The sequence below is a fragment of the Astyanax mexicanus genome, chromosome 22, assembly GCF_023375975.1.
Source record: "Astyanax mexicanus isolate ESR-SI-001 chromosome 22, AstMex3_surface, whole genome shotgun sequence".
NCBI classification, from domain to species: domain Eukaryota; kingdom Metazoa; phylum Chordata; class Actinopteri; order Characiformes; family Acestrorhamphidae; genus Astyanax; species Astyanax mexicanus.
Window position 1 is genome coordinate 5,422,640 of NC_064429.1, and position 25,024 is coordinate 5,447,663.

Here is a 25,024-nt window from a genome sequence, read left to right on the forward strand (position 1 = left end):
TGTTTTCAATGTTCTCTAAAGGTAGACTCATGAACATTAACATTAGCTATTGTATGAAAGGCCTTCAGTTGCTTAGAAGATACTTTGGGATCCTTTGTGATCTCACTGACTATTACAGTCGCTGACTATTGCTTTGCTCTTTCCATGATCTTTGTTGGTGGGCCTTTTCTGGGAAGGGAAATAATGAATTTATGTGAATTGGGGATGGGGTTAAGTTTTCATGCTGGAATGCAGGTTTTTACTTTTTCCAAACACGATGCTTACTGTTAAAAACAAAAGCTCTTTGGGCTATTACAATACACGCTGCATCCGCAAAGCCACCAGCATTGTGGACGAGCCCACCCATCCCTCACACGGACTCTTCGCTCTGATGCTGTTCGGCAGAAGATGCAGGAGCATCCTAGCCTCTACTACTAGACTCTGCAACAGCTTCATCCACCAGGCAGTCAGACTTCTCAACACACAGAGACAGAGCTGAACCCCACCCCACCCACCACACACCCAACACACTCACACAAAACTGAACTGAACCCCCCCCCCCCTTACACACAAAGACTGAACTTCACCCACACCCACACACACACTCAGCACACAGAGACTGACATGTGTTTATTTCTATCAGCAATATTTGCTGCTACTCTCAAAAACTATAAACTCTACCTCAGTAACTGCTGTGATTATATATGTTCTATATGTTACAGTATGTTACACATCTCTGCACCTTATACTCACTATACACTTTATTATACCGTATCGGTACTGCACTATCCTGTCTTGTAAATTGTCTTGTCTTTTTATTTTATTGTATTTATTGTTATGTAGTGTTATAGTTTTATGTTGCACTTTTGTCACTCCTGCACTCCTGCACTTTTTGTCTATAGCTTGTTGTTTCATGTTGCATCATGGTTCCGGAGGAATGTTCAGTGTTTTCAGGGTTTTCTGAAGGTGGACAAACGTAACATTAACAAACATTAATGTATGAAAGGCCTTCAGTTGCTTAGAAGTTACTTTGGAATTCTTTGTGAACTTACTGACTATTGCTTTGCTCTTGCCATGATCTTTGTTAGTAGGCCTTTTCTGGTGAGGAAAATAATGATTTTTTTGTGAATTGGTGATGGTGATTTAGCAAACTGCAATTGGGCAGCAACACTATCAATTAATATTTAATGTTTTCAGTGTTTTGTGAAGGTGGGATCATGAACTTTAACATTAGCAACTGTTATAAAGAACTTCAGTTGCTTAGAGGTTACTTTGGGATCCTTTGTGATCTCACTGATTATTACAGTCACTGACTATTGCTTTGCTCTGGCTATGATCTTTGTTGGTGATTCTTTTTTTGGGGAGGGAAATAATACATTTATGTGGATTGGTGATGTCTAAAATCTTTACAAATAGTTTTGTAACCCATTCCACTCTGATTAACATTAATAAATCTGAGCTTAAAAACTTCTGAGCTTTTTAGAAATCTATAAACATACAGTATGTTGTAAGGATAATGATAATTATAAAAAATAAATAATAAGGTTTGAAGTTTTTGCCTCTGTGTTTGTTTTTAGTTATCCTTATCTATCTTTAGGACAAATTTAAGTAAAAGTCAGTTCTCAGACATTCACGATAGCTAATGTTTTTTTCCTCTGGTTCTCTGGTCCCAGTCGCTCCTGTGTCTTCTGATAAGGCCAGCGGGTGAAGGGAGGGGTAATCCCAGATAAGAGCACGTGTGGACTTTGCTTCTAAAATTTCACCAAACAAGAAGAAAAGTCTTGGCCGACTTCCTCTCAGAAGCGCCGATTCAAATATTGACTCTTTCTTCATTCTGCCGGTCTTTCACATCCATTTCATATCCCAATAAATGTTCTATTTTCCATTAACAGGCGCCCCACTCTCTTTTGTCTTCCCTGCTTTCATCACACAGGGCTGTGTTTGAACAAGCAATCAGTTTAAGCAGTTTACAGCACGGCTGAACTATGTGATTACGGCATGTGTGCTACACTTTAAATGTCATTATTGTCACAAAAAAAAGCAAAAAGCTTCTAGCCTCTGGCTCTATTACCCAAATATAGTCACATTCCACTGTTTAGCCCAGTGCTGGGAGGTTTATAATTTAATTGTCATTTACTCAACAAATAATAACAACAAAATAATCTGCAGTTGTTTTAAAAAATAATGCTAACAGCTCAGCAACAAGTCTAGACGTTTCTGCATCCACACATATTAAAAAAGCTTTTAACTGGCATTTTGCTGCAGGATAAAGCTTGTCCACACACATCAATGGTGGACAATTAGGGCTGATTTTTAATGTAAATAAATATAATTATATACAGTTTAATCCTGCCTTTTAATTTTTGTACATTATGCCGAGTAGGAAAGGTTATTCCTGTTACAGAGGTGGGTCAATGCAGTGTTAGGAGTCTTGCCCAAGGGCTCTTATTGGTGTAGCACAGCATTCTGTAATCACCCAGACCAGGAATTAAACCCTAGACTCCCACATGATGTAGTAGCTACAGGCTAAGGGTGGTGTTATCCACTGCGCCACACCGACCACATATACGAGAATAGTAACAAACAGCACCATTTAGGGCCGTGATAAATGAAAAAGTGTTTATTTTACATTTATTAATAAGAGAGATTATTGTGTGCAGAATTATAAAAACAAAAAATTAATTTAGATTTTAAAAAATAATAATAATAATAATAAGTTTATATTAAACACGGTTCAAAAATAATAAGTCTACACTCTCCATTACCACATTTTGGAAATTGCAATAAAATAGTAATTTCATTCAAATTCTCATTAACTTGATAATCAACAAAATAATAGGCAGATTTATCAATTGTATCAATAATCATTCGTCTCTCAGTCCTGCAGTCAGTGTAATTAGCCCTTCTTTCTTTTGTATGTCTTTGTTTTTTCCTCAGAGTCTCACTCTGCAGGTCAGAGTGTGTTAAATGGGGGCGTGGCACGGATCACATGAATCACCTAGGAGTGAAATTCCTCTTGTGCTTGGCAAGTATGCCATTTGAGGAAGATCTGGATCTCCGCCTACCTTCCTGTGAAGTGACAGCAGCTGCAGACAGCCGTCCAGCGGTCAGGATATCACTGCAGAGCAGGCAACTGTTCGCCTGATAACATTTAAAAAATGACAAGAAACCACGAGTGAGTGTCTGCTGGTAATAAACTGGAAAATAATATTTAAAAAAAAAAAGTTTGGCTTAAAACGCCTCATATCTGAAGCATGAGTCATTAGGATAATGCTAGTCCCAACTAGCACAAATCATTCTTATAAAATAAAAGAGCACTTCATTTTCTGAATCAGTTTCTCTGATTTTGCTATTTATAGGTTTATGTTTGAGTAAAGTAAACATTGCTATTGTATTCAATAAACTACAGACAACATTTCTCCCAAATTCCAAATAAAAATATTGTCATTTAGAGCATTTATTTGCAGAAAATTAGAAATGGCTGAAATAACAAAAAAGATGCAGAGCTTTCAGACCTCAAATAATGCAAAGAAAACAAGTTGAAATTCATACAGAAACAACAACAATACTAAAGTTTTATCGAGAAAGAGCTCAGAATCAATATTTGGTAGAATAGCCCACATTTTTAATGACAGCTTTCATGTGTTCATGTTTCAGCATGCTCTCCACCAGTCTTTCACACTGCTTTTGAATAACTTTATGCTTTAGGTCACAAGCCATCAAGCAAAGCTAAACAGCTTGAATTTTTGTGCAAGGAGTGGAATAAAGTCACCCAAAAGAAGTGTGAAAGACTTGTGGAGAGCATGACAAGATGCATGAAAGCTGTGAATAAATATAAGGGTATTTCCATCAAATATTGATTTCTGAACTCGTAAAACATTAGCATTGTTGTTTCTAGATAATTACGAATATGTTTTCTTTGCATTATTTAAGGTTTGAAAGCACTTTTTTTATATTTTGACCATTTCTCATTTTCTGCAAGTAAATGCTCTAATTGACAATATTTGTGTTTGCAACTTAGGAGAAATGTTGTCAGTGGTTTATAAACCAATCAGAGAAACTGATCATTTTGAAGTGGTCTCTTATTTTTTTTCAGAGCTGTATACGCATTATCAGAATACTGTGTGTTTTGACTTCCCAACTTAAAAAAAATGAACAATTGACTATCATATTTATGAGATATCAGACTAAACAGAAATCATATTTTCCAGCTTAATCACTGCATGCGACCATCTAAATGTCTATCTGGTTACTCTAGAGTTGCAGTCCAGTAAAGTGCCTCGTTTTAAATGTCAGGACCTTTGTGCTTGTTAATGGTATAAAAAAAGCTATTTCTTTACATGGTAAACTCTATGCCCCTATCGCTTGCATTGTAAGGCTGTTGGGAGCATCAGTTAATAGTGCTGTATTTGGAAAAGCTGGGGTTGGATAGAGGTGAGCTATTCTACAAAAGTTTATTATTAAAACTTATTATCATGTTTCACTACAACCCAAAGTACATTTCACACCGGATTTCTCCTTTAATGTTTAACTTTCATTAAAACACTGTGTTTTAATACATTGTTTAAGAACAAAGAAAATATTACATATATAAAAGTATGTTACCTTTTAAGACAAAGCTCAAATAAAAAAAAAAAAACTAATTATACAAACAATATATAATATGCTAGTCAAGAGCTGGTTTACCAGTTAGCTTAAGGGTAACTAAACCTCCGGATTTTTGCTGACTCCATCCTCAGTGCAAATTGTAAAAAATGCTTAAAAAAATGGGAGGATTAGTTTGGGAGGAGCACTGGGTGATGTATGGGTTTAGGGGCAGGGCAGGAGGGAGATTGGTTGGGCTGAGCATCGTGCCTCTGTTAACCATAGCGAGACGCAGATGGTTGGACCTCACTAAGGGGCGGTACTTTGGTTAGCTAATTTGCATATTGTGAGTGTTTGTGTACCAAAGTACATGGAAACATCAACCTCACCTATATCACCATTTACCTTTTACATTATTTTAGCTATTATTAAAAAAAAAAAAAAATGTTGGTCCTTCAATTATATGGTAATAAAGTAGTGAATCATTAAAATTTATTTTTATTTTTTTTTATATATATAAAAAAGGTAAATTATCTTGATTAAACTATTACCTGTTAGAGGTTAGAAACACTATTGCACTAAATATTGATTGAATAATTAGCAATGTAGTAAGAAATTAAATATTCACGCTGCTCGCTTTTTGTTTAATTCTTACGTCTATGCGTCTTTTGCATAATTAAACATGCAAACTGACCTGTGAAGACCATTTCTGTTCCTGACAAATTAACATAACAGGAGGGTTATGTTGGGTTTTGGCTTGATGACCAGCTTTCCAACCAATTTAACCATCAAAGAACAGCTTAGTGCAGGGGTGTCCAAACTTTTTTGTTGGGGGCCAGAAGGAGAAATATATTTGAAGTCACGGGCCACACTCCGTAATAAAACATATAATGAAATATACCATTTTAAATAATAAATATTCCTGATTTCTTTCATTTACACACCATTTTACTTGACTTACTATCTTTATCTATCTTTGACAGTGTTGTGTAAACTAAGATTTTTTTTAATTTAAACTGCGCTAGAAATGTGCACCCTCTCCACTTTTAGACACTTTGGCCCATTTTTCTGCGCTAGAAATGCGCACTCTCTCTGCTTTTAGACTCTTTGACCGTTTTTCTGAGCTAGAAATGTACACTCTCTCCGCTTTTAGACTCTTTAACCGTTTTTCTGCGCTAGAAATGCGCACTCTCTCTGCTTTTAGACTCTTTGGCCCATTGTTCTGCGCTACCACTTCACTCTCTCCGCTTTTAGACTCTTTGGCCTGTTTTTCTGCGCTACAACTGCGCACTCTCTCCGCTTTTAGACTCTTTGGCCCGTTTCTGACACCTAGCTTTCAAACTTTGAATCTCACATTATAAAAACCTGCTTAACAGCGGGCCAACTTTCATTCTATTTCTAAAACACCTCGCAGGCCGCTCCAAAAAAGGAAACGGGCTGCAAATGGCCCGCGGGCCGTAGTTTGGACACCCCTGGCCCCTTAGACCATCTAAAACCAAAACTGGTGTTGAGCTGATCTCTTCAGCAGAGAATTAACACTGCCAACCAACATCAAACCTCTAGTCCTACCTTTTTTTTTTTTTTTTTTTTTTATAAAGGCTTGAGAGTCTTGGTGTTTTTTTTTTCGGAGTGTCTATTTGCACCCGGGTGCAAATAGCACACACTGCACACACTGTACACCCGGGTGCAAATACATACACTGCTGCATACACCCGGGTGCAAATAGCATGTGCCTTTTTTTTTCTCAATGAACATCAACAGCCACAAGATTTGAACTTGAACCACAGGCACAGTATAAAACCCCAGGCAGGCAAAAACATGAATGAAGCAGGTAGAGAAGGGGGCGGGGCCAGTCTAACCCACATCCTCTCCAAACACTCAGAGCTGATGTCTTGTTTATTGAGGGAGAGACAGCTGTGTGAGTTAGTGAGTTATTGAGGGAGTTGGAGAGTAAATGAAGCTGAAGTTTCAGTAGCTTCCACAGGAAACTAAAGAGGGGATTTCTTTATTTCAATTCAAGTATTTCACTCTTCACCAGCGAAGTCGTCTTATCAGTGGAGATACGGAGAGCTACAGTGTTTCATCAGCATGAAGCTCCTCAACACCAGCGTGGTGAGTGTGAGCTGTATGTGTGTTTCTGTTAGATAATCGAATAATGTTGGTTTTTAAGTGTTTAACACGGTAAACCTAAGCTTCATTTACTACCGTTTTCTCAAATGATCTGCTTTTCAAACCGACTTGTGTGTCCAGTAGCTGTAAAATTCCACAAAGAGTGGAGATTAATCGATTATAATCGCGATTATTTTAATAAATAATTGGACCGCGGCTCTGAATTTTGCTCAGTAGTGTTCTTGTGCCGTCTATACTTGTATAAAGTTGACTTTTGCTCATGTTAAAACTACTAAACTACACATTTGAGCTATGAATGGAATGTGTATGTTTTAAGTTAACTAAGCTAGTCTACTAACTTGACAAAACTGGGCCTAGTGTATGTACCATCTTATTTTTCTGTTAGATAATCGAATAATGTTTGTTTTTAACAGTAAACCTACTTTATTACTATTTTCTCAAATAAAAAAACGTACTTTATTATTTAAACTGACTTATCTTTCACTTGAGTTTGGTCTAATAGCTGTAAAATTCCACAAAAGAGGATCATTTTAATCAAATTTGCTTTGTGGTGTTCTTGTGCTGTTTATACTCTAAAAAAGATGACTTTTAGTAATATTAGAGCTATAAAAGCAGCAAAATTGGAATGTGTATGTTTTAATATATATTAAATGGAATGTGTATAACTCAGCTTGGTCTTTGATGGTCAAGGTGATGGAAAAGTTGATCATCCAGACATGAAAACAAACGTGGGATTTGTTTTTAGGAAACGCTTAGCTGGTTAATCAGCTTTTGACCTGCTTTTGACCTTGGTGATGCTGGTCAACCAGTTAGATAATTATGGTTGCCTAGTTTGGTATGGTTCATGTTTGTAGACCAGTTAAACCATCAATCTCAAATGAAAACATAGCATATGCTGGTTAAGCATGAGAAACTTGATCAAGCTGATCTACCAATCTAAAAAGCTTGTTCAAATTGGCCTGTTAACCTGAGAAACTTAAGCTAGCTGGTCTACCAACTTGAGAAATGTAACAAAGCTGGTCTACTAGCTTAAGAAATGTTACCATGCTGGTTTCCCAACTTGAAAAACGTAACCAAGCTGGTCTACCAACTTGAGAAACTGGACTTGGCCAAGCTGGTCTACTAACTTAAGAAACGTAACCAAGCTGGTCTACCAACTTAAGAAACGTAACCAAGCTGGTCTACCACCTTAAGAAACATTACCAAGCTGGTTTACTTGAGAAACTTAACTAAGCTGGTCTACTAACTTATAAAAAAGTTTAAGCTTGGCCTAGCTGTATGTACCATCTAATGTTTCTGTCAGATAGTTGTATGTATTGTTTAAAAGTAAATAGAAGCTATATTTATTACTATTTTCTTAAATAATAGTCCAATATCTATACACTTGGAAAGTAATTAATTATAATTGTGATAATTTTAGTAAATAATGGGATCATGGCTCTAAATTTTGCTTAGTGGCATTTTTGTTCCATTTTTACTATAAAAGAGTTGATTTTGCTAATATTAGAGTTACAAAAGCACCATACTTGGGCTATTATATATGTTTTAATGTATGTTCACGGGACCTGAAGGTAATACTATATTTTTCCAAGTGTAACTAACTGGTGGACGTATCCAAAACAATGTTTGTTGCTATTTTTGTACATGTGCTTCATTGACTGTTTGTACTCTACTGATAAAGAAAAAACAGCACGGCCTGGTCAAGCTGGCGTTTAATAGCTTATATTTTGACCAGCATACTGAAGGTTTAGTTTGAGTTTGATGGTCTAGCTGGTCTACAAACCAGGTTTGAGCATGCTGGTTGACCACCATAACAAAGTTTATCAACCAGGATGATCCAAGCATGACCAAAATCAAATCTAACACTTACCAGGCTAGTCAAGAACTGGTTCCCTAATTCAGCTTTGTAAATAGTAAATGACCATATAAAATGACCAGCTTTGTTACAACTTTGCTCATCAATAAACAAAGCATAGGCCTTAGAAGAGATGATTAGAAATCATGTAATACTAGGGCATCTCAATGAATTAGAATATTATTGAAAAGTTACTTTATTTCAGTAATTTAGTTCATAATGTGAAACTCATATAATATATAGATGTATTACACACAGATTGATCTATTTTAAGTGTTTATTTCTTTTATTTTTTTTTTGATTATGGCTTACAGACAATGAAAACCCAAAAATGTGTACTTTTGCCAGTGTGGGCAGTGTGCAAGTCCTGCTGGAAAATGAAATCTGCATCTCCATAGACATTGTCAGCAGAGGGAAGCATGAAGTGCTTTTATCATTTCTGGGAAATTATAAGTAAATGGAGATGCAGATTTCATTTTTCAGTAGGATTTGGCACACTGCCCACACTACCAAAAGTACCAATGTGTCTCATATAATATTCTAATTTTCTGAGACACTTTTTTTTTAATGTGACAGTTTTATTAACTATTTATCAACTGTCATAAAATGTCATGAAAACCCCTCTTTTTAGGCTCTGAGTAAAATGTGTAAATTTTAATGTAGCTGTACACATCTTGAGATGACTAAAAAGTGCTACTAGTGAAACTACATTAATAAGTAAAGTGACACATCCTTTGAACATGTTGTTTCAGTGTAGAATATGTGTTCTTCATTGTTGATTGTTGGTACAGTTTCGATTGCAGCAAAGCTGGCCTTTAAAGTTCTGACATTGGTTTCAGAGGTTTTTAGCTGCCTCTTGGTGGTTGCTGTGGTTGAGAAAGCTGTTTCAAAACACAGAAATGTAACTCATGTTGGTAAGCCTGCTTGATGGTAATTTAGTTGATCAGTGTAGGGTATTTTTTCCTTTGATTTATGTTGGTTTAAGCTTCCCCAAAAATGCTCAATAATCCATTTTAAGACAAAGACGTTTTAGCTGGTAGTTTGTTTCAGATGATCTTAGCTAAGCTGATCTAAGATTATCTGACCAGGTACAGTAGGCTACTGTGCCACTGTGTGTGGAGGGGGTGTGTAGTTTTACCCCTAAATTACTATGATGTATTTCCGGTACAAATTTGACACTGTGGATTGAGGAATGTTAAAGGTCTCATTCCATCATTTTTTTCATTCATTTTTAAATATCTAGTTGTGGTCTCTAGTATGAATGAATGCCATGCGAGCAGTGGGGAAAAAAAAAAAAAGTGTTTCAGTGAGCTGGTAATGCAAATATATTGCCTTTGATTGGCTAACAGCAATGAGACAGACAACAGTTAGATTAAAAATAAAGACATTTTCACGCTAATAACAGTCTTTGCAATGTCATATGTTACTTTACAACATGTGTAATGTGCTGCATAATGCAGTTAAGCCACTGAAATAGTCTTAGAGTCTCTGTAAAGTGCCAAATCCACCGGAGATCCTATGTAAACACACAAAGGTGGGTACTCCAGGTCCAGAAAGTAAAAACTGGGTTTTGTTGGTTGTGCCTCAGCAGAGGTTGAGGAACAGTTTCATGTGCAGCCTCATACACAACTCGGAGAGAACTACTGAATTTCACAAAGAACAAGAAAAAGTGGATTTTAGCGGAAGGACACCTTTAAATACCAGTGCAACTTCAGAAATAAAATTCCCAACCCATCTGCTTTGCTTAAAATCTCACTCTCAAGTTAACACCTCACAACTTATACAGTTGTGGATGTTTCCTGATGTAACACTTCTTGATCAGTTTACACACTGCTATCTCATGACTTTTGCCAAAGCCTATAAACAGCTCACAGATGGATGTGTTTTTCTGGATCTTTGTCTTTAGGTTATGCTCATGATATGGATCCTGCAGTTCATCCCAGCTGTTGAATCTGCTGGGGGTCTTGCCTGGGCTTCAGACGGCAGCAGAAACAGAACGAGGCGAGACGTTACCTGTGGAGACCAGAAGTATCTACACTCGGGCATCTGCTGTCTTAACTGCCCAGCTGGTAAGAGCAAAATATGTGGAAATTTAAAGAAAAAATACGTAATAAATAAAAGCAAGTGTGTAAAATTGCTACAGCAGTACTATTAGTGTGAGTTGTCTGCCCCAGCCCCTCCTCTCTTACATGGGTTGCCAGTTTGAAGACAGTGAAACTACACAAATGAGTTCAAGTCAAACTTTCAATTTTTGTTGTATGTTTTTGTTTCTCTGGTTGCTGCCGATTTGTAACATAATAGCATTGCCCAGCATTAGTCTGGATCATGTTACCTATCTCAATTAATGCTGTGCGCTGCCTTGAAACCCAGCTGCATACATATCGTTGAGTATAATCTTCTCTGAGAGATTCAAATGTTAAAATTACTTAAAATGCTTATCGGTACCCATAGTTATTGTGATAAGTTAACTTGCTAAGATTGGCTAATTTTCAGTATAGGCCGGTGCTTACCTGTTTAGGAGAAATATGCATCTGTCTTGTAGTCCTTCTGGACTCCAAGCTGTCTCCATCCGTAAAGCACATTGTCAATACGCAATGTGTACTGGTGTTTTACTCCATCTCTGCTTGTTGAGCTCTTTAGATACCTTGCAACCCAGAGAGTGGGAAAAGTACTGGGGAATGGGAGGGCTGGGGTAGTATCAGAGGATAAAACATAAAGTTTTATATATTAGATTCTTCAAAGTAGCACCTGTTGCTTAGATGACAGCTTTCCACATCTTGGCTCAATGTTTTCAGTCAGTTTTATAAGGTAGAATCACCTGGAATTCAGGCTTTCAGTTAACAGCTGTGCTGAACTCATCAAGAGTTAATTATCTGAATTTCTTTTCTCTTAATGTGTTTGAGAGCATCAGTTGTAAAGTAGTGAAGAGGTAGAGTTACAGCTATACAGTGAATAGCTCTATTTGAGTAATGTTGTAATCCAGATTATGGTAAGAATTATTCAACTGAGTAAAGAAAAAAATACTTAAAGAAAAAAATGACTGTCAGTTTAAAACATTTCAAGAACTTTGCAAGTATCCTCATGTGCAATCATCGCAAAGATCATCAAAAACATCATAGTGATGGAACTGGCACTCATCAGGAACGCCCCAGGAAAGGAAGACTCACAGTTTCCAGCCTTAGAAACCACAAGTTAACAGCTCCCCAGATAAGAGCACCTAAATGCTTCTTCACAGAGTATTTATTTGGTTTGTTTAACACTTTTAAGTTACTACATGATTCCTTATGTGTTCCTTTATAGTCTGGATCACTTTACTGTTTATTAACAATGCAGAGAAATAATAAATACATAAAACATTAAATATAAAGGTCCTGGAACTTTATAAAGTAAATTCTGTTTCCTTAACTCTCTTTGTATTCAATGGGGAATGAGTTTTTGACATGATCATCAGATGAGGTTTTGCTTGCAGGAACATATGTCAAGCAGCATTGTACGAGTGATTCTCAGAGAGGAGTGTGTGAAACGTGCGACTTTGGCCTGTACACAGAACATGAAAACGGACTGTCAGAGTGTTTGCACTGCACCAAGTGTCGATCAGGTAACTTTTTTGCCCCCAAATAGCAGCTTCAAAATCATCATTGTGATCCTCTACTGACTTGTAACAAAAAGAGTGATTTTGCTATTGTCACTCTTATTAGAGTGTTATTGAAAAGTTACATTATTTCAGTTATTCAGTTCAAAATGTGAAATGTATTAAACACACAGAGTGATCTATTTTAAGTGTTTATTTCTTTTATTGTTGATGATTATGGCTTACAGCCAATGAAAACCCAAAAATCAGTATTTCAGAAAATAAGAATATTATATAAGACCAATTGGTACTTTTGGCAGTGTGGGCAGTGTGCCAAGTCCTGCTGGAAAATGAAATCTGTATCTTCATAAAAGTTGTCAGTAGCAGAGGGAAGCATGAAGTGCTGTAAGATTTAGTTGGAAAACAAAACTGCACTGACTTTAGACTTGATAATAAAACACAGTGGATCAACACCAGCAGATGACATGTCTCTTTATCCAAACCATCACTGATTGGTGGAAACTTCACACTAGACCTCGAGCAGTTTGGACTGTGTGTCTCTCCACTCTTCCTCCAGACTCTGATCCCTTGATTTACAAAAGAATTGTAAAATTAACTGATGATCAGTGATGGTTTGGAGAGACATGTCTTTCATCTGCTGGTGTTGATCCACTGTTTTATGTTTTATGGTGTTTAATCCTATCTAAATCCGTCAATACTACACTTAGTATAGCTACAAGATGTGTTTAGCCTACCATTCTAATTCAGCCTGATATGTCTGATTGGATTTGACTGCATATTTTTATATATTGATGTTTTTAATTGTTTCCATAGATCAGGACCTTGTCAAGCAGTGTAGCAGCAGCCAGAACAGCCGGTGCCAGTGTAAGAAGGGGTATTTCTGTCTGCCTGATCAAGCCTGCGAGATCTGCAAGACATGCGCCAAGTACGTTCACAAAGAAACCGCCTACCTTAGGTTTTGTGAGGATATGTTAAGTTCTCATGTATGTATGTATCCAGGGAGTGGCTGTTTGTTAATGTGTTTTCTGCTTATATCTGTAGGTGTGGTGAAGGTGAAGAGGTAGCGAAGAGCTGCACAGCCACGTCTAACACCGTCTGCAGAAAACAAGCCTCCAGTCGGCCGTCCACAGGTACTGCAGAACCGTGATTACTGAAACTATCACTAAATTCAGGTGCTCCAATCCCTTTAATGGCTACAGGTGTATAAAAGCTGCAACAAGTCGTGCAGACTGCTTCTACAAACATCAGTGAAACAATGGGTCTTTCTCAGAAGCTCTGTGAACTCCAGTATGTTATCATGAAGGGATGTAGCACCTGTGCAACAAGTCCAATCATGACATTTCACTACTCACTGCTAAATATTCCACAGCCAACTGTCAGTGATATTAAAACACAGTGAAAGCAACTAGGAATGACAGCAGCTCACTCTGTCAGCGTAAAAGGATGCCCTGAGTGAGGAACAGGGGAATCGCCAAGTTTTCCTTCTAATTCAGCAGGCCTTGCCACTGGGTGGTGGGGGTAACTAAGTTAAGTAAAGCTAAACTTTCTAATCAAAACTGTAAGAAAACATTTTCTTTTAAAGGCAAACAAGCTGGATGTTAATTTACACAGATTTCTCTCCTTAAAACTGTTTTTTTGGCTGAATAAAGCGCTTTCATTTATTTACAGTAATCTTAGATTTCCAGGTTTCCACTAAGGCTGGGTGCAGCAGCATTAGCATTATGTTAGCACTAGTAAATGCTGCCCTACAGTGCTACACTGAGGAGACGTGAGTGTTTCAGTAAGCCATGGTGATATTAGCTAGCGGTTTGTCACACGTAGCTTGTTTTAACACAGTAAAAGTGCAGGCTACAGTCTGATATACTCGCCTCTAAATGGCGAAAGAGCTAGCGCCTAGCGTGGTTATCGGCTAATGCTAATGTTGCTCCAGGGTGATATTAGCTAGTGGTTTATCCTATGTAGCTTATTTTAACAAGGTAAAAGCGCAGGCTAAAGGCCGATAATACTCACCGCTAAGCGGTAAAAGAGCTAGTGCTTAGCACGGTTAGGTGTGGGGGGGGGTAACTAAATTAAGTAAAGCTAAGCTAAATATACAAAACTCTGATTCTTAAAAAACAGTTTCTTTTAAAGTCAAACGAGTACTGGATGATTATCAACACATTTCTCTCCTGAAAACTTTTTTTAATTTTTTTTGGGTGAGTAAAACACTGTAATTTATTTACAGTAAGCTTAGATTTCCACTAAGGCTGGGTGCAGCCACCCGACAGCACTACACTGAGGAAACTGGAGTGTTTCGTTAAGCAATGGCGATATTAATTAGCGCTTCGTCCCACATCGCTTATTTTAACATGGTAAACACGCAGACTACAGTCCGATATACTCACCTCTGAACAGCGAAAGAGCTAGCGCTTAGCGTGGTTAGTGGCTAATGCCAATGCTGCTCCAGCAGTGCTGGCCGGGGTTAGCAGCAGGCTACAGGCTGATAATACTTACTTTGGAATGAGGAAAGAGCTAGCGCTTAGCGCAGTTAGTGGCTAATGCTAATACTGCAGCAGCCTCGGTGCAGCCTGGAGAACTAAACTGAAACTTCTGTATTATGCAGCTCTTCAGCTGAGTGGCTTTACTGCTTCTTAGAACCTGGCTGGTAAAACTTATACATAAGATGCACCGGATTATAAGGCGCACTGATGATTTTTGGAAAAATTAAAGGATTTTAAGTACGCCTTATAGTGCTAAACATAGGGTATATCTTCTGATCACTCTCTCCGCATTAAGTGTTCTCCTCCAAGCGTGTTGAGCTCCAAAGAGATGGCAATAAACTGTGCATATTGAAATAGTTACAAGTGTTCCTAAAGATATGCTCAGTGAAAGTATCCTATTTCAAATAGATGGCGATGGAGCATTTATTTGATATATTTGATAATGATAATAATTTGAGCTGGACTGTTTGTAAATTAATTTCTTATTATTTTATTGTTTTCTTGCAGCTGCGATCGTATGTGCTGTGCTGGGACCTGCCCTGGGTTTGATTTTGCTCGTGGTCATTGTGTACTGGAAGGGACCCAAATGTAGTAAAAAAGCAGGTGAGGCTTTTTGAGACAGTTTGTGTCCTCCTTACACATTTAATCCTCAGTTTGGACGTTTCTCGTCATTTGCTTTTTTCTGATTTCAGTGACTATGTTCTGTCCAAGAGGAGCAGAGAAGAAGGTGAGTCTTTTTACCCACTAAACTAATGGAATGTAAAGATGATAAATGTAAATAATTACAGTATTACAATAAAAGGATTGATAAGATTATTGGGGAACATTGTATTGTAATTGAAAGGGGCCCCAGGAACCCTGTTGGAGCCTCTAGTCTGGATATAAGATGGCTAAGTTCACACTACAAAACTCAAATCCAATTTTTTGCTCAGATCGGATATGGATCTTCACATATAGCTTTGGAAAAAGTTAAGAGACCACTTCAGTTTTTGAAAGAGTTAAAAAATCAATATTTGGTGCAGTAACCCTGGTTTTTAATCACAGTTTTCATGAATCTTGGCATCATGTTCTCCTCCACCAGTCTTACACACTGCTTTTGGATAACTTTATAGAACAGTAAACAGCTGGTCTGAAGGTCATGTTCAGGTCGAGGAGGTGAAAAAAGGCCAGGCGGTTTGCTTTTGCTGTTATTGCAGCTGCACCAAGTAAAAAAAGTAAAAAAAAAACTGGCTGAAGACTAATATGCAAAACATGCCATATTAGTCTTCAGCCAGGTTTTTTTTTACAAGATTGCATTAATTATGAAGAATTTTGAATATTGACTAGAGATTTCAAAAAGTGAAATATCCACTGTATTGTTATTATGACGTGTTTTCATGCTGACAAATACATACAGCAGGAAGTAAAAGACAGGAAATGTGGTGGTATGGGTTATGCTGTCATGTTGCACAGCAAAAGAGCAATCTGCTGACACCAGTCAAAGCTTTGACTGATGCTAGCAGTCAATGGAGAGTCAATAGAGTAGTGTAGATAAAAGCATAATGAAATAATGTTAGATTATGTGGTCTCAAACTAATATTTAACCATCACCAGATTTTTTTGTAAACTAGCATACTTACATGGGATGCACTGAAAGAAATAATAATAAAAAGTGCTATTATAATCATAAATTAACCTCAGCAGTGCAATTTTAGTCATAAATTTACCTCAGGAGTGTTATTTTACTATTTTACATGTGAGTAAAGTTTATACAGAAACTAAACTTAGTTTAATGCTAGGGCTGTGTTAAATCAGGTAATGTTACTATCCTAGACCTGTACAGCTTGTATCTTTTAAATGATTAACAGCCAGTTTTTCAAGGATAGTAATCGGATACAGGGTAGGCTAATCACTCGCACACATCATTTTTATTTCATTTATGAGAGTAGAGTGTAAAAAATAAACTCAAACTTGCCATTTTCTGGCTTTAAGAGGTATTGAGGGAATTTCAAGCAAATTTAGGTTGAAAACTGGACATAGTAAAACACATTAAAAATAATAACTAAAAATTAATACCATGAAATTGTATATTTAGGCCAGATTGGCCATTAAAGGGTAACTAAACCCTTGTGAAAAGGAAGTAAACTCAAGAGCATTAAAAGTATGTTAAAATTAGGTAAGGAATATTAAACGTGCATTTTCTATTTAATATACTTTATGAAAATACACATTAAACATACTTTCTTAGTTTTTCCATAAAATGTATTTTTAAGCAATGCTTTAAATTAAATGTTGTGTTAGTAGAAAATGTATATTGTGGCATTAAATACTGCTTGAAGTGCACTTAAGTGTATTTTTTGTTTGGTAGCATTAAGGTGTGTATGCAATATGTGCATCAATATACAAAGTAGTACATTTACAATACATTTCAAATGTATTAAAAAGGTATTTAAAAAATCATACTTTAATTTATTATTATTACTTATATTTAAGTTCACAGAAGTTGTACCAAAAAGCGCTCAAATGCACAATTTAATATATTTATGTTGTGTTTAAATATAGCTTAATTACAACTGAAATATATTTAAGTTGCTATAAATTGTTCCAAAATAGTACATTTTGTATGTATTTAAGTACAAATTGTATTTTTTTTTTTTAAGTATGTGCTTTTACATGTTAAGTGTACTACTAAAAAATATACTTAATACACTTTTCTTTTATAAGGGAACCCCCTGATTTTTAATGGCTCCACTCATTTGAAAAAGGCTAAAGGTAGTTTGGGAGGGGCACTGGATGATGTATGGGTTTAGAGGCAGGGCAGGAGGGAGAGCTGATGATTGGACGTCAGCAGGGGGGCGGTATTATTAATTTACTGATTTTCATATTGTGATGTACCCACGTACCAAAGTACACAGACCCATCATCCACGCCTATAGCACAGAGGCGTGGATATTACCACATTAAAAACGTTTATTTAAAGTTTATTTAGGAAAGAAAAAAATGTGAGAAAATGATTTCAATCTCTGATTGGTCGCATCAACACCATAAACAGCCTTTCTTTTGTTCCTCTTCAGGAAGTCAGTGGGTACTCGGTGGAGAATGGACAGAATGACCTGAACGTTGTTCTGGAGGGCGGTGAACAGAACCAGCAGCTGATCATCCAGAGCGCCAGTCAGCCGGTGGGTGCTTGGACCCCTGTGTCCGTGGAGGCGGTGGAGGAAGAGGACCGGGGTCTGGGGGAGAGCCTCCCCACCACCACCGCCTCCTCCCAAAACAGCCTGTGTGTGGGCGTCCCGCCCGGCGAGCCCTGCCCTGCCCGCTGCAGCCCTGCCCTGCCCAGCCCGCCTCCCGAGCCGGTGAGAATCGCAGTACGCATCAGGGGTCTCAGAGTGAGAGTGCTGAGGGGGGTTACAGAGAACAGATAAAAAAATAAAAATAAAAAAAAAAACACTATTTTTATTAATTACCATTATACACTGACATGCCAAAAGTCTCGGGACGGAAACTGTGGGATGTGTGTGGGGAATCTTGCCCTAGCATAACAATATTACACAATATTACCGTCCAAAAATTTGACACTCAATCAATGTTTGTCTTAATTTCTTTATTTAGTTTATTTTCTACATTGTAGATTAAAATCTCTAAAAGACATGAAAACAATTAAGGGACACATATAGAATTCTGTAGTAAAAAGTGTTAGTCCTCCACATTAATCCCCTGATCTAAACCTATACAGGATGAGCTAGACTTTATTTAGCAGAAATGTAACAAAGATTAAAAAAAAAAAACATTGTATGTGTATTTGTCTCTTTCGTAAAAAGTAACTTAAACCCTTTTTGTATTTTTTGTATTATTACTTTGTATAAAATAATAATAATAATAATAATAATATAAAATGTACCAGAAATAATGTAACATCAAAAATCTACCACAAAACGTAAGAGCAGCATATTTAGTGCATTCTTTTATAAACTGCAAATAAACAACAACAACAACAGTAACAGTTTACAGTACAGTAAATGAAAAAAACAAACGGACAATTTAAGACAGAAGCCACCAGTGATGATCATTCCCTCCCACTGCACTGTCCACTGTGGGTGGTAATATTAGCCTTTTATGATGTGTTTCCTTGTACATGTGACCTTGTGGATCACAGAGAAATGTGGAAAACAGTCCCTTCCATTTGCCACCCGCCCACTCACAAGATAACACCTCACAACTTACAGGTTACATACATGTTGTGAAGCATTATCCTGAGGTAACAACAGCTTATGATCGATTTACATACTGCTGTTCCATGACTTTTGGCATGTCAGTGTAGATGATTTTAGAGTATGTGTTTTTTTTTTTTGTTTTTTTTTATTAATCTTTTTATCTTATTGTATCTTATTTTTTATTGTACATCAGCACTTTAATGAGATGCATGATGCATGCTGCTGCTGCTGCTGCTTACCCTAAAACCACAAATGGACCTGTGCTAAAATTGCAATTTAGACCAGGAGTTGTTGATTCTGGTGCTTGAGGGCGTCTGCAAACACGCCTGTGTTGACGGGCTGCTGTGTTGAGTCAGGTGTGTTTGAGCAGTGACCTCACCGCATTGCGCTGGACCCTGACCCCCTCCAGCACCGGGAATTATTTCTGTGGTCCAGATCAGAGCGCCTGCCAAGCTTCATCTTAACACCTGCATTACTGTCCTGCTGCTTATGTGTGCTGTCTAACCCGCCTGTCTTACTGCATTCACCTCTTTAGAACGTAATGATAACTGTAGATTTATATCTGAGGTAATGTGGACATGCAATCCTGGCCACTTTATCAGAAACCCCTCTCCTTTTACAGTTATATGAAGTGGCCAGTCATTAAAAGCACAAGGTATGGAGGTAGGTGTTTCTAATAAAGTGGCCAGTCAGAGAGTGGAAGCACAAGTTATGGAGGTAGGTGTTTCTAATAAAGTGGCCATAGTAAGTTGAAGCACAAGGTGGGTAATTAGGTGTTTCTAATAAAGTGGCCATAGTGAGTTGAAGCACAAGGTGGGTAGGTAGGTGTTTCTAATAAAGTGGCAATATTGAGTTGAAGCACAAGGTGGGTAATTAGGTGTTTCTAATAAAGTGGCAATAGTGAGTTGAAGCACAAGGTGGGTAATTAGGTGTTTCTAATAAAGTGGCAATATTGAGTTGAAGCACAAGGTGGGTAATTAGGTGTTTCTAATAAAGTGGCAATATTGAGTTGAAGCACAAGGTGGGTAATTAGGTGTTTCTAATAAAGTGGCAATATTGAGTTGAAGCACAAGGTGGGTAATTAGGTGTTTCTAATAAAGTGGCCAGTAAGTTAAAGCACAAGGTCGGTAGGTGTTTCTAATAAAGTGTCCATTGTGAATTGAAGCACAAGGTGAGTAGGTAGGTGTTTCTAATAAAGTGGCCAGTCAGAGAGTGGAAGCTAAAGGTAGGTGTTTCTAATAAAGTGGCCAGTCAGTGAGTAGAAGCACAAGGTGGGTAGGTGTTTCTAATAAAGTGGCCAGAGAGTGGAAGCATAAGTTAGATGGGTAGGTGTTTCTAATAAATGAAGAAACAGCACCACCTAGTGGGTGAAAACAGAATGTCATCTGTGTGGTTTACATTGTGGGTATTCAGTTTTTTGTGTTTGTGTTTTCTCCTTTCTCTCAAATAGGAAAATGAAAAATTACCAAGACTGATTCCCATAAATGGTAAGTATATCCATAATTTCTCTGAGTCACTATCAAAATACTGTGCTTTTATCACAAAAAAACTCTTCGAAAATGACTGTTCATAATATCTATAAGACTTCAGACTACACAGAAATCATATTCTCCAGCTTAATCACTTTTTATGATTACTTTATATTCCAGTTATGCAAGTCTCCACCCTGTTATGGCAAGCTGCACAACAGGGTGGACAATTTCAGTGAAATTTGATTGCATTTGATGGTTAATCTGTTTCAAAATTTCATTTAGGTTTTCTATAATTATTTTAATTACTGTAATTTTTACTGTGAGACAGGGTTGATTAAAGCCTAAGCTTGATCTCTTTAATCTACACTATAGAGGCAATATAAAAACATTAAGATAAATGAATATAATAAATTAATGTTGAACATGCATCAGTAAGTGTCTTCAGTCCTTTGAAAATAAAACATAAAACACAATTTTTTTTTTTACTTTAAAGGGGCGGGGTTATCCCAAGATGATTGGGTGGATAGATATCAGGGAATTCTTAGACATAATTTAAGGAATTAAATAGTTTAATTCTTGTTATCTTCTGTTCTAAGGTGAGGAATCTCTGAAGAGGAGCTTTGATCTCTTTGAAGAGATGGACGTGAGCTACCACAGCAGGTTCTTCAGGTATATCGGACTCAGCGATAACTCCATCAAGAACGCGGAGTCGCTCTCGCCAGAGGACCGGGTTTACGAGCTGCTGAAGGTGTGGATGGAGAAGGAGGGGATGACGGCAGATTTGAACACTCTTCTTGAGGCACTGCTGCACCTCAACCAGAGGCTGTCTGCAGAAAACATCTTAGGGAAGGCCATCAGCTGTGGTTATTACCAATATGAAGAGGAAGAGTGAAGGGTGTTCGTTATTGGAGGACATTAATGCAGTATTATTCAGGGATGTACATAGTTACATACATACTTTTTTTTTAAAGGTCCAAAATGACTTGAAAGAATGCTGTGTTCTATTTTAACTCATTTGGATGAAAGATGGCTATCTGTGTTGTTTGAGCAGTTTAGCTCTTGACCAGCGTCTACAACCATGATCAACCTGACTAAGCTAGAACACCTGTATCACCATGCCGGTTGATCACCGTGACCAACATGTTAAAGCTAGGTGACCCGCCTGACCACCATGAACAAGCTGGTTGACCGTTATGAACAAGCTGGTAGACTGTTATGACCAAGTTGACTGACCACCATGACCACTGACCAAGCTGTTTGACCACCATGACCAACATGCCAAAGTTGGATGACCAACAGGACCAACATGATCAAGTTGCTTGACCAACCTTCACAAGCTAGTTGACCACATTGAACAACATGCTCATGCTAGGTGACCACCCTGACCAACATGACCTATTTGATTGACCACCCTGACCAACATGCCAAAGCTAGGTGGCCATCATAACCAACATGCCCAAGCTGCGTGGCCACCATGACCAACATACCCAAACTGGGTGGCCTCCATGACCAAGACGCCCAAGCTGGGTGGCCACCATGACTTACATGACCAAGCTAGGTGACCACCCTGACCAACAGGCCCAAGCTGACCTCCTTGACCACCATGACCAAGATGCCCAACCTTTCTGACCATCCTGACCAAGATGACTAAAGCTAGCTGGTTGACGACCATGACCAACATGATCAAGCTAGGTGACCAACGTGATAAAAAATTGACCAACATAAAAAATCTTGTTAATTAACATGACCAACGTGACCAAGCTAGCTGACCTCCTTAACCAACATGCCCAAGCAAGGTGACCACCATGAAAAAGCTGGTTGACCTTCATGACCAACATGATCAAGCTGGCTGACAGCAGTAGTATTATCACAGCCAGTTTTTGGAGTGCCTACCCACGTGTTATTTCCGCCGTTATATGAAAAAAAAATCAATTTCAAACCACTAGAGGGCGCCTACGAGTGAGAACAAAATGAGTGGGAGTGAATGGAGCTAAACAGCTTAAAACTCCAATTAAAAAGAGCAACTAGTCAGTTTTTTAGGATGCCGCTTTGATTTTAGAAAGAAAATGTATGAATTTCCCTAAACACAGTCAGATACAGTCAGAGCACGGAGTTTAAAAGTTGTAAAATTGTTTCAATGCTAGTTAAACATGTAACATTGTTCTAGGCTGAGGATTAGACATTAATAAACTCTGAATTTGCTCCATTGTGCTCCATATAAACCAGTTCATTTTGGATTGGTTCAGGATTGTTTTCTGTTGGCCTGACAAACCTAAGAAGAGACTCTTATGTGGGTATTTTCCTGTGCATTAGAGATGAACTGGTTTAATAACCTACAGTGAATTATCACTCCGTTTTACTAGTGTCTTATTAAATCAGTCCTACACGCAGTGCTGTCCAGCTTTTATCTGTGCACATGATTCCATTACAGTGCTAACCTGTGTCGATACTAAGCTGGGAGATTAAAAGTGGGACATATTTTGGTTACATTTGCTGTAAAACACTGGTAAAGTACTGTCCGGTCAGTTGCGGGAACCTCTGGAGTCTTTATATAACTGTATTTTCTGGGCATGTTTTAAAAAAATGTAAAATTATCAGAATATTTAGCACGAAAACTCAGACCCAGCTCTGCCACTTTTGTATTTAGGATATATGGAATGCAGCATAATATACAGTACCAGTCAAAAGTTTGGACACAGCTTTTCTCAATTAAGGTTTTTTCTTTCTTTTTATGATTTTTTTACATTGTAAATTTAATATTGTAGACTATATTAAAGCTCTACAGGAACACATGCTGAATTATTTAGTAAATAAAATGTGTTAAACAAACTAGAGTGTTTTATATACTTTAGATTCTTCTAAGTAGCACATAGGATCTTCACACTTTTGGTATTTTAATCTCAGTGTCTTCATGAGGAAAAGTCACTAGGAATAGTTTACTCAGAGTCTTGAAGGAGTTTCTGGAGGTGCTGAACAATAGTTGCTGCTTTTCCTTCATGCTGTGAAGTGTCCCGTAACTGTGTTTTTTGTCTTAAACATGAATCTCCAAAGTAGAAAGAATAGTAAAAAAAAAAATAGATAAAAAGAGGGGAAAAAAACTGAATGAGAAGAGTTGTGTTCAAACTTTTGACTTTTGATACTGGTACTGTTTTTTTTTTTTTTTTTGCTTATCCTGTAATATGACAATTTTGGAAATGTATGTTTTTGTCTGTTATTCTTGTTGGTTGAAGCACTGTCATAAACAAATCGAGTAATTATTAATAGAAATTTGGTATTAAATATAGAATTGTTGTTATTTATACCTTTTTTGTACACTTTTGCTTTGTATATCAGTATCAGTTTTTTTATAAATCAGGTAAATAAGTTGCTTAAAGACTTGAAGGAAAGTGAAGGAAATGAATGTAAATCCCAACTCTCTTTGCGTTCAGTCAAATGAGCCATTCTAAGAGTTTCTGAACATCTGAACATTGTTATATACGCAGATTTGAATTGTACAGATTCATTATTATATGAATTTGCTTATATTTTTGCACTGTTTTTTACAAAACATTTCTGTATATGCGGTACACACATGCTGTGTGCCTTCATGTTTAATTTATGCAATAAAATTATATTTATTAATATAAAGTCTTTTAATTTCTGTGTAATTAGATTAGGAAAGAAATTACTGAATATATGCAGAAAGTCTCTAACAGCAAATAACTGAATTCATTAAGAAACGTCACTTTTTTGGTTGCATTACTTCTCTTTTAATGTTGATGAAATATTTTAACAATCTTAAAATATAATTTTCTTATTAATCCTTTTTTTTTATCGTATTTTTTTTAATCTTATTTATTTTGCTACACTTAGACCAACACAGCACAGGCTATAATAATACAATACAGACAACATATACATATACATTTTATTAATGTAAGTAGAGTTTAATACAAGCAGTACATATAAAACTATAATGCTGAATCAAGGGAAATCAGTGTAAAATATATGTGCATGAATAAAAAATAAAAATTCTGAAAAATTACTTTTTTATAGGGGAGGAGTTATCCCAAGATGACAGAGTGAACAGGGAATTCTTGGAATGTTCCTATCTATTTAAAAAAAAAAAAAAAAAAAAAAAAAATATATATATATATATATATATATATATATATATATATATATATATATATATATATATATATATATATATATATATTATTTTTTTTAATCACAAAACATCGTATTCTACTGTTCCTTAGAGCTTCATTGCTGTCGTTGTCCCCATTGGCCGCTGGAGGGCGCTGCTGCATCACACTACTGTATTCCACTTCAGAGATAAATAAATGGATTAAATAAATGTAGGATAACAGGCTGAATATCATTTTTCAATATCAATAATTTTAATTTGTTTATATATATAATAAAAAAATACATCTGCATATTTTTCTTCATCAAAATGTTCTTAATATTGTTATATTTTTATACTTTTACACTTTTATTTTTTATTTGTTTTCATTACTATAAGAATATGTATATATATATATTTTTTTATATGTATATGTTTATATACATATTTATGTAATCATTATAAATAATTTCCTACTGTTCCTTATAGAGCTTCCTTGCTGTCGTTGTCCCCTTTGGCCGCTGGAGGGCGCTGCTGCATCACACTACTGTGTTCCACTGTAGAGATAAACAAATGGATTATATTAGACAGTGGATGGATAAATAAATTGATGGATAGATCAGCTAGAAAT

At 36.8% G+C, this 25,024-nt stretch overlaps 1 protein-coding gene across 3 annotated transcripts; it reads left to right on the plus strand.

The window, feature by feature from the left end:
- The first annotated feature begins 6,362 nt into the window (after positions 1–6,362).
- hdr (hematopoietic death receptor) lies at positions 6,363–23,366 on the plus strand. Of its 3 annotated transcripts, XR_007428846.1 has the most exons (11): positions 6,363–6,675; positions 10,455–10,617; positions 12,018–12,146; positions 12,954–13,065; positions 13,182–13,270; positions 15,128–15,223; positions 15,313–15,347; positions 17,674–17,955; positions 20,264–20,300; positions 20,882–21,812; positions 21,844–23,366. XR_007428846.1 is itself a non-coding variant. In XM_022666878.2 (10 exons), exons 1-10 carry the CDS (start codon positions 6,652–6,654, stop codon positions 21,175–21,177), a joined length of 1,263 nt encoding a protein of 420 aa, XP_022522599.2. In that variant the 5' UTR covers positions 6,363–6,651; the 3' UTR covers positions 21,178–23,366. The 3 variants fall into 3 exon arrangements, 2 of the variants coding, with proteins under 2 accessions (XP_022522599.2, XP_022522600.2); XM_022666878.2 differs by having other exon boundaries at positions 20,882–23,366; XM_022666879.2 differs by having other exon boundaries at positions 6,366–6,675; positions 17,674–17,778; positions 20,882–23,366.
- Positions 23,367–25,024: the final 1,658 nt, after the last annotated feature.

What these genes read in the sequence shown, in the direction of transcription:
- hdr (XM_022666878.2), top strand. Translation starts at nt 6,652, where the DNA reads ATGAAGCTCCTCAACACCAGCGTG. An exon ending in CTGCACCAAGTGTCGATCAG is followed by an intron (nt 12,147 to 12,953) that starts GTAACTTTTTTG and finishes TTGTTTCCATAG; the next exon opens with ATCAGGACCTTGTCAAGCAG. An exon ending in ATCTGCAAGACATGCGCCAA is followed by an intron (nt 13,066 to 13,181) that starts GTACGTTCACAA and finishes TTATATCTGTAG; the next exon opens with GTGTGGTGAAGGTGAAGAGG.